This window comes from Salvia hispanica, chromosome 3 (genome assembly GCF_029641045.1).
Source record: "Salvia hispanica isolate PSC_SH4W2 chromosome 3, Shi_PSC_v1, whole genome shotgun sequence".
Lineage (NCBI taxonomy): Eukaryota > Viridiplantae > Streptophyta > Magnoliopsida > Lamiales > Lamiaceae > Salvia > Salvia hispanica.
The window spans coordinates 27340516-27350930 of NC_142694.1; the positions used below are offsets into that span (position 1 = coordinate 27340516).

Genomic DNA, 10415 nt, shown 5'->3' on the forward strand with positions numbered 1-10415 from the left:
GGCCTTTTAAGATAAAGGTTTCTTGATTTTACTTATAGAAATTTTTTTCTTAAGCAAACCTTGTCCTATTGGATTTTTGAATTACTACTCTTTTAATTTTCTTCCCATTCCCCTTTTATAATATCAAAATTATTTTCTTCTTTCTCTCTCTCTCAATAACTGAATTGCTCTTTTAATTCGCACAACTATACTTTTATGATTATTTTATAAAATTGGTCAGCTGTATACTTTGGTTTTAAGAGTTAGTATATGCATCACGAGTCTATAATACAAGACATGCGGTTGATTATTAAAAGGAGTTAAAAAGTGACAATTACACATAATTTTTCCTTTTCTAAACACATCCTCAGTAACCACTCCTCTTATCTTTGTTACAACGATACCTCACAATCCAATTCACCCAAAATTTGGAATTCCTCCATCAATATTATAAATTGATCACTCACCCCTTAAAAGGCCTTATAAGGAGGAGAGTTATCCATACTTTTATAAATGAGCTAAGATCGTCACCAAATCGACGTAGGACAAGATTTAAGAATTTTAACGAGTGACACCATAATTTTCCCCAAATTCCCGACTATGAGCATTGAGTTTGAATTCGATATTCCAACAATTTCCCTTTAACTCAACTTTTTTGGAGTACTAGTGTTAACACCCATGCTATGCATGGGACAAAAGAATTTTAAAAAATAAAAACAGAATAAAATGAAAAAATAAAATAATATGTTTAAATAAAGACTAAAAAGTAAAATCAGATAATTTGAAAATCCTACATATAATATCTGAACGATCATCTGATTTTAGTCCCTTAACCCCAAGAAATCTACTCTCCGTATTCAAAAAATATAAACATTTAAAACGACACGGATTTTAATGCATAATTGGTAAAGTAAGTGAGAAAAATTGGTAAAGTAAGAGAGAAGAAAAGAAAAATGAGAAAAGTAAGAAAGAGAAAAGTAAGAAAGTAGAGTTAGTGGATAGTGGGGCCCATGTCCTAAAATAGAAATATTCTAAAGTTTTCATTTTTAAGGAACGACCCAAAATGTAAATAGTTGCTATTTTTAAAAAACGGGGGGAGTAACAATCTCTGGTCACTTCGGATTACACGTAAATGTAATAAACAAATTTGGATAACCAATCAATCTATAAATAGTCATCGTATCTTGGTAATTCTGGATCATATATCTTGCACCACCAACAGAACTGGAAGACAGAATGATTTGTTTTCTGTGCAATGAATCATCTGTCTCACCTCGCAATACAGCCTCCGCCAAACCACTATACATTTTAGCACGGAATTTTTTCTGTTGGGTTCTAACAAACAGTAGACGACCAGTCTCATCAAAGAACTTTAAATCAAATAGAAAAATTCAAATATACTTTAATTATAGAAAAAGTTTTAGTAAACAACATAATAATAGAATCAAATTTAACATCAACATCATCACTATAGAATATACTCCCTCCGTCTCATAGTAAATATCATACTTTTCTTTTTAGTTTGTTTCACAAAAGATGACACATTTTCTCTTTTAGAAAAAGTTTCGTCTCACATTAATTATGAAATTATATTCTCTTTCACCACTTAACACACAAAATAACATCTCCCAAAATCTTGCATCTCCCAAAATGTGACATCTACTATGGGACGGATGAAGTATAATTTTGTCTCTTGAAAATACAACATACATTTGCCCTATGACTAAAAACATGTCTTTTAGAAATAGACCAAGAATACTAAAATAACCTAAAATTTTCATAATTAATATACTTACTTTAGTATAATTTAAGTTAAATAGATAATAAATAGTACCTATGGGTATATATCTTGAATAAAATATAATAACTAATTTAATTATTGTATTAGTTATATCTACAAATATTCATTATAATAATTTGGTTATACAACAATAAATTTAATTTACCAATCAATAAAATAAACTCTTAAAATTAAATTTGTAGTAAGTATTTATTATAATGACTCAACGACTTTGGCATAACCCGAAAGGAAAAAAAATGTTGATTAGTTTGGTTTGGTTGGTTTATTATAATTAAAATTAAAAAGTAATAATAATAATATTCTATAAATTAATAAATTATATAAGTATATTAGAATGATTGATGAAAGCATAATCTCATTCTAATTTAACCATTATATTAATTATATCTACAAATATTCATTATAATAATTTAGTTATACCACAATAAATTTAATTTACCAATCAATAATATAAACTCTTAAAATTAAATTTGTAGTAAGTATTTATTATAATGACTCAACGACTTTGGCATAACCCAAAAGGAAAAAAATAATTGTTGATTAGTTTGGTTTGGTTGGTTTATTATAATTAAAATAAAAAAATAATAATAATAATATTTTATAAATTAATAAATTATATAAGTATATTAGAAAGATTGATGAAAGCATAATCAAATATACCTTTAAAAACATAAATCATAAGCAATTATTATAATAATTTTTTAACAAACTAATTTTCTTCTGTTAATATAATATTTTATAAATTAATAAATTATATAAGTATATTAGAAAGATTGATGAAAGCATAATTAAATATACCTTTAAAAATATAAATCATAAGCATTTATTATAATAATTTTTTAACAAACTAATTTTTTTTCAGTTAAGATTAGCAGGAGTACTATAATTATTTTATAATTAAATATAATTAGTGTCATAGACCTTACTATAAAATAGTTCTCGAATTATTGGAAATTAACTACATATATGCATTGAAATAAATATTCAAAATTTACAATTTACAATAATTTAAAACGTATTACTTTTGAAATTTTAGGTTTGGTATTTATATATATTTAGAGTTGTAACTTCTCTAACAGAATATAATTAGTAATATAAAACTTACTATAATTAACTTCTAAAATCAAATGGGAACTAACTCCATGTATCAATATCACTATAATTATAAAACGATCACTTTTTAAATTTTAGGTTTGGTATTTTGTTTTTGTCAATATTAATATATTATTCTTTATTGTTAAGTTTTTTTTTATACTTATAGTTTTACAAAAAGTTTTACAAAAGCGTAGTAGTAATAAATTAGAATAAATTCTTAAATATCAACAACCTTTAAATCTTATTCTAAAAAATTATTAATTTATAGTTATATTTAATTTTTGTTACGATTCAAAACTTTTCATAATTAATTTATGTACTTTAGTTTAATATTACATTTTATATCACAAAATTAATATTAATGTGTGATATTAATTGAGAAATTGACTAAGTTTATTACTCCCTCCGTCCCCGAATAAGAGTTACTAATTTCCATTTTGGTCCGTTCTCAATTAAGAGTAGCACTTCATTTTTACCATAAATGGTAAGTAGGTCCTATATTCCACTAACTCATTTCACACACATTTTATCATAAAACACATTCCACTAACTTTTTCAACTAACTTTTCTTTATACTTAAAACTCATGCTCGGTCAAAGTGTTACTCCTAAAGGAGGACGAAGGGAGTATTATTCAATACAAAACAAATTATAGTATTTTATTAACAATTATTTTTGGCCATGGAACTTGACAGATATACAATAAATTAATAGTCCCAAGTCCCAACATCCAAATTAAATCTCATTTACTAAAAAAGAGAATATCAATTAGTACAAATACATAAAAAAAAGCCCGAAATAAAGCCCAAATATTTTACTAAATAAATTTATATTTAATCTAACCCTAATACTTCTTCACACAAAAGAGCCGCCCCCTTTCTCTTTCTCTTCCCAATTGGATCTGCTACTACCGCGCTCCTTCCGCCCCTACTCGCCGCCGCTCCTTCTGCCCGCCCTGTCGCTCCACCGCCTTGCATCGCCGGTTCATCCGCCCCTACTCGCCATCCGCTCCTTCCGCGCCCCTTTCTCTTTCTCTTTCTCACTCCTCCGCCCCGACTCTCCGCCGCTCCTTCCGCCTGACACCTACTTCTACTCCTACTCCTACTTCTACTTCTACTCCTAGTCCTAGTCCTCCTACTCGTGGTACCCAAACTCCGTACACTCCGGCGGAGATGAATCAGTTATTCAAAGCCTACTTGGCAGTCTCTGAAGATCCGGAGGTTGGCACAAACCAAAGCAGGGAAAGGTTTTGCTTCCGCGTCACTCGTATGTACAATGAAATTCGGTCGGGGGAACCATCTATCGCAATGATAGTATGGTGCGCAATTCCATCTTCAGAGACAACCAAGCAATCAGTAAGTTCCAGGGGTATTATCTCCAGGAAGAGCGGTCGGCGGGGAGTGGCAAGAGCGAGCTCGACATCATCAGTGCCGCCTTGGCGACCTACTAATCCATGACTTTGAAACAGTTCAAGTACCTCAGTTGTTGGCAGGAGGTGCGCCATCAAGACAAGTATAGGAGTGGCATACTAGCATCCTCCTCCAGCTCCTCTAGAAAACAGTCGAGGTCGGTAGCCCTATCTGACGGCGCCTCCAATGAGGTGGCTATCCAGTTTGCCGGAACTAACTTGGGTAGCCCCGACGCTGGCCCGAGCAGTTCCCGCTGGCCGCAAGGAATGAAGAAGGCGACGGCCAACCGCCCTCGCGCCCCGACTTCATCCGCCCCGATCCCGCTCCTGCTCCCTTGGTGCCACCTCAACCCCCGATCAACTCATTGTGGACCCTCTTGGGTCAACTCAATATGGTCGATAGGTCTAACATGACTCCCGACCAACTTGCAACACATGTGGCAACGATACAGGATCTCCGAAGAACATTGGGGATAGAGGACTAGTCTTCCACAAGGGTATTTTTTAGTCTTTAATTATGTAATTTTTAATTTGTAGGATTTTAATTTGTAAGATTTTAATTATGTATTTTTTTTATTTTTTAGGATTTTAATTATGTATTTTTTGTTTTTTAGGATTTTAATTATGTAATTTATATTTTTTAGGATTTAATTATGTTAATTTTATATTTTAATGTATTTTTATATTGTAGAAATGTTTTTAGTAATTGAAGTATTTAAATTGAATAATAGAATGGTGGAACCCTTGAGCTTGTCCTTACGGAGAGCATGGATGTGGGTGTTGCGCTCTTGCCTAAGGACAGGGAGTAAAAGTAGGTCCGGGCCCACCTCTGTGCTCTTATTTAAGAGCACGGATGGGGATGCTCTAGCCACTTTTAAGAGGGGATAAATCTGAATACACTGGCATCCTCATATTTCAAAAACACATACAGAAATCAAAGCAACTTCACAAATTCCTTGGAAAAAGAGTGGAACATTGGTTAAGAGTAATAACTAAAATGCAAAAACACCATATACACTAAAGTGTTACATCACCTTTGATCATCTATCTTCTCGATTGATGCGCATCTAGGCTAATGTTTGCGGTAGAGAGTGGAGGGGGCCGAATGCGTCGATCTGTTCCATGGCTGCAATCTGTTCCAAGACCTCAGCCACCTCTTTCATCGGAGGCCTGTTTCTGGGAAATTGCTCCAAGCATCTGAGGGTTAGTTGAGCAACCTGTGTTGTTGCCTTGAACGAATATTGGCCTTTTAGTCGCACATCCATGATAGTTTTCAGTTTCTGTTTCTTGGACAGAAGTGGCTTCATCTGATCCACCACATTCTTCTGTGCCCTTTGTGTGTCAAGGGCTCACGAGCCTGTCAACAGCTCCAACAGCACCACGCCAAACCCATACGCGTCGCTCTTCTCATTTAGATGTCCTAATGTTAAAAAAAATAACTAACCTGATTAGAAACCAGTTCAGGAGAACATACAGAAATACAAAATGTACATATGTATATAAGGGAGGTCACCTGTTGCAATGTATTCAGATGCAACATAGCCATATGTTTCCATCACCCGGTTTGGGGCATGAGAAATCCCTTCAGCAGGCCCCAGTTTCTCTAACCCAAAATCTGATATTTTTGCATTGAAACTCTACAGAAGTCCAGATAAATGCTATCAGTGATATGCTAAAGAATTATTTTCTACTGTAATGAGAGGGGAACATACAAAACTACACATTTAAAGAAGATTGTGTGGATTATGATGAAAAGATATCAACTAATTGCTGGTGCATGTAATACAACAACAAAATAAGCCTAACTTATTTGAAACAGTTAACAGCATAAAGAAAGAGAAGGAAATTTTTAGTCTAGCAACACCATAAAGAAAGAGAAGGAAATTTTAGTCTAAATGATATTACCCCGCCAAGAAGAATGTCTGAGGCCTTAAAGTTTTGACAGATACTGTCCGAAGCATGCAGAAAAGCCAGTCCCTTTGCTGCTCCTATCGCTATTTTGAGTCTTATATCCCACAGCAATGATTCTGTAGAAGCATTTTCTGTGCATTAAAAACAAGTCAGATTAGTGTACTCATTGTTCTCTCTCTCTCTATTATATAATATTGATTTTTACATAAAAGTTTCTTACGTCTAAAAAGATGATTTTTGAGGCTTCCTTTTTGCATATATTCATAGACAAACAACATTTCTCTATCTTCCCGACAGTATCCCAAGAGCTTTACCAAGTTGGGATGTGTCAACCTTCCCAAAAAGTTCACTTCTGACTGCATATCCAAGTTAAGCATCTAAGTTCTTGTGATATAACAGAAAATTTGTAGCATTGGTAAGTCGAGATAAACAAAAACATAAATACAATAATGATAGAACAATGTTCCCTATGTGTTCATTACGAGTAAAATGTACTATTTCCGCCAGATTTTACTGAGAACTTCGTAAGATCATAGAAAACAAATTTCTTATAAAATTGATCATACGTTGCTTGTTTGCATTGATCTTGCACTTCATCCCAATCAATGGAGATAAGGAACTAATCCTGAAATCCTAGATCTGAAAAGCAGACTAATGCATAGAACATGACTCTAGAACAATAAAATATAGATATATGCGGAGAAGTATATAGACATAGTAGAGAAGAGTAGTAGGTGTAGGTGTATCTCATTACTCAATATACACCACATATATATAGTACAAGGCACTAAGCTAGACTATGTCACACCACTTATATGGGATACTAATATCAATTCGTAACAATGACAATCTTGCCTAATCTTGCTTACATTAAGCAAGATTAGGACTCTCAAGCAGGTCTCCTGCACGCTGTCACTGACAAAATTGTTTCCTATTAAAAGTTGATCCAACATTCCAAGCCTTACCCTCCATTAACTCCAAGATTAGCACAATCATACCAATTCTTCGAAAGACTAGAAATATTACAAACATGTACACACACGCACATTCAACTCTATAGAATTCTCAAGTCGGTCTCCCACACATTATCAAGCAGATAAGATTGTTTCCTACTAGAAGTTGATTCGACATTCACACCTTGTTCTCCATAAACTTGAAGATTGACACAATTAGATCAATGCCTGGACAGAAAAGAAACTTAAAACACACATACACGAATGAGTACGAGTTACCTGCCATTCTTTAAAGCTCAACATGCTCTAGGGATCCAACCTCTTGATTGCAACAATCATCCCAGTCCCCTGTTTCGAAGGTTGTAGGTTCTTCTCATCCACCCATCCCATATACACAGTGCCAAAATATCCTATTCCCAAAACCATATAAGACTTGAAATTCCTAGCCGAATTCTTCAAATCACCAAAGCTGTAAACCTTCAAATTAGGAGTGAGCAGTATGTCTCCTGAACCCAAGCACGCATCATCATCATCGAAAGCAGCCGAGAAACGTCTGAGGCCAGCGCTACTGCGCACTGAAGAATGGCCTACACCTTTGTTGTATCCTCGCGATGTCCCTACACCAAACCATGTTCCCAATAATAAATGCACAACCCCTGAAAATCTCACCAATACAGTCATAAATCATACCCTCACTATTGCTGCAATCTCGCGACGTCCCTGCATCAAAAGATGCACAATTTAACATAATCACGGAGTAATCGGAAAAACTGGAGCAGCTGGAACTGGAGCAGGAGCGAAGGGCAAGTCGCCGGAGCTCTTCCCTGTCGAGAACACCGCCGACCAATTTCTCCCATAAATCATAAACCCGTGACATTTTGACACAATCTTTACTGAGTTTTTTTTAAAAGAAAACTCTTTCCAATATAAACTCTCTCCATCACTTTTCTCTCTCTTTTTTCTCCCTATCATTTTCTTCTTCTATAATCATTTCTTTGAGTTCCATCACTGTGTGGTAAAAATAAGATTATCATTATATAACTTCGTTTCTCTTTTGCCACATTTGTCATGATTACTGATTAATTAAATATACATACGTGGACACACAATATTAGTCAAATTAATGATAAAATACAAACTTTATATGTTGTACAAAAAGTAAAGCCCAAAATTGGTCCTGAACATATGCTCATTTTATCTTGTTGATCCTAAACATTGTCTTTTGGATTTTTTGGTCTTGCACATATGGAAATTTGATCATTTTGGTCCTACACATTTCAAACCGGATCACAATTGGTCCTCCCGTCAACATTTCCGTTAAAAACTAACGGTCAACGGGTTTAATTCCAATTTTGACCAAATTAACCTTTTAATAAATTACTTACTCTCTCTTCTGTCGGTGGCGGTGGTTTATTTTGTGGTGTGTTCGATTGCAGCGGCGAAGGGGTTGACGTCGTCTCTGGATTTGTGGCGGGGGAGAATATGTTCTTCCGCGACGAGCGTGGGGATTTGGGGTAGGATTTGGTGGGGGAATTGGAGAGGAAGTTGAGGTGGCGGGGAGGGGGTTTGAGGGGCTTGATTTTGCCAGCGTGGAAGAGCTCATCGGCGGTGAAGGGGCAGAGGAGAGGTGGCCAGTGAAGTCGAAGGCGAAGTTGGTGTCGTTGAGGTCTTGATCGGCGTCGCCGTAGTTGGATTTGGGGGTGCCGAGGGTGGATTCCCAGAGAAAGGGGATGGCGGCGGTGGGGCTGGTGGGGGCGCTGTAGAAGGAGGAGGAAATTGGGGAGGTGTGGTGGTGGCTGACGTCGGAGGGCGGCGCGGAGGGGTAGTAGGAGGAGGAGATCGGCGGTGGAGATGGGGAATTGTTAGGGTTGGAGCCGCTGCGGGGAGGGGCGGGTGGTGCGGCTGGAACTCAATCGTCGGCATAGCGGCGGGGGAGGCACGTGGGTTTATTAAATTATTAAATTAGCATACTTAAATGATAGTAATTTATTAAAATAATTAAGAATATAATTATGGAGTAAGTAATCATAATTACAGCTTTAATTGGTCAAAATCGACATTAAACCCATTGACCGTTAGTTTTTAATGAAGGACCAAAATGATCAAATTTCCATATGTGCAGGACCAAAAAATCCAAAAGATAATGTTTATGACCAAAAAGGTAAAATGACCATATGTTCAGGACCAGTTTTGGCCTTTACTCTTGTACAAATTCCAAATTTTTCAACATAGTGTTAACACAACGTCAACAAAATGTCAACATAGTGTAAAAATTCAAGATTTTGATGTCAACATAACGTCAATACAATGTCAACACAATTTCAACACATTGTCAACACGGTGTCAACCATTGACACTGTATTGATATTTTCTGTTGATGTTATTTTATATATGTTGACATTTTCTAGCGTCCTGATTATAGTTTGGAGTTTGTATTTGATAACCTCCTCTAGCCAATGATGAGGCTAAAGTCCAACTTAAGAATAATAAATTCATTACTATCTACAAAGTAGTACTCCCTCTGTCCTACATAAGATGTTGCACTTTCCTTTTTAGTTTGACCCACAAAAGATGTCACATTTTCCTATTTGGAAAAAAGTTCTCTCACACATGAATATAAAAATTATATTTTCTCTCTTCATTTATAACACAAAAAAAAACCTCCTAAAATCCCGTGCCGTCCCACAAGTGTGACATCTTTTGTGGGACGGAGGGAGTACATAAGTTAATACTCCTTTTCCCCCTAAAAAGTAAAAAAGTCTTTACTTTTTGATTCGTTCTCTAAATATTTGTTGGATTCCTGGATTTACAAGAGATAAACTAGTCGGGCGTAATACAACCCAAGAAGAAATACAAATGGAAAACTGAAACTACAAATAGAAAATCGAAACTGTAAACCGTAAAAGATTTAGTCGGGTCGAGGAGGCCTCTTTCCGCAAGACGAGATACGCCCCGGTAGTGCTCTTCGGATTGGCATTTCGTCCCCAAAGATAAAATAGCTACGTCTCTGGTGAAGCAGCACCGCTATCAGCAGAGCTCTGGCGAACTGGATGGAGGAGAGGGCAGAGCTTCGACAGAAGAACAATGCAAGAGAGGGAGAGAGCTTATGCCTTCTAAAATGCTTGTGAATGGTGTAGAGAATGCAAGAGTATGCATGCCTATTTATAGGCCAAGCCCACTCATTTGAATTGATGGAGTCAACACTCATAATGTGTGTCATTATGGCTAGATTGTAACCCCCGGGGGTTACTAGCCGTTACAGACGTTAC

At 35.6% G+C, this 10415-nt stretch overlaps 1 protein-coding gene across 3 annotated transcripts; it reads right to left on the bottom strand.

The window, feature by feature from the left end:
• Positions 1–5169: 5169 nt before the first annotated feature.
• Positions 5170–8147, bottom strand: LOC125211677 (putative serine/threonine-protein kinase PIX13). Of its 3 annotated transcripts, XM_089067254.1 has the most exons (7): positions 7837–8143; positions 7624–7763; positions 7426–7556; positions 6414–6549; positions 6188–6324; positions 5796–5919; positions 5170–5702 (listed from the first exon to the last, which is right to left on the bottom strand). In XM_089067254.1, the coding sequence occupies exons 3-7, from the start codon at positions 7447–7449 to the stop codon at positions 5632–5634; spliced, it is 492 nt and encodes a 163-aa protein (XP_088923380.1). In that variant the 5' UTR covers positions 7450–7556; positions 7624–7763; positions 7837–8143; the 3' UTR covers positions 5170–5631. The 3 variants fall into 3 exon arrangements, 2 of the variants coding, with proteins under 2 accessions (XP_088923380.1, XP_088923379.1); XR_016136504.1 differs by having other exon boundaries at positions 7426–7763; positions 7837–8147; XM_089067253.1 differs by having other exon boundaries at positions 7426–7763.
• Positions 8148–10415: the final 2268 nt, after the last annotated feature.

Excerpts from the sequence above, each read along its gene's own strand:
- LOC125211677 (XM_089067254.1), bottom strand. The coding sequence starts at position 7,449 with ATGTTGAGCTTTAAAGAATGGCAG. Across the intron at positions 5,920-6,187 it reads CAGACATTCTTCTTGGCGGG|AGTTTCAATGCAAAAATATC; the intron begins GTAATATCATTT and ends GGACTTCTGTAG. Across the intron at positions 5,703-5,795 it reads ATCTGAATACATTGCAACAG|GACATCTAAATGAGAAGAGC; the intron begins GTGACCTCCCTT and ends TTTTAACATTAG.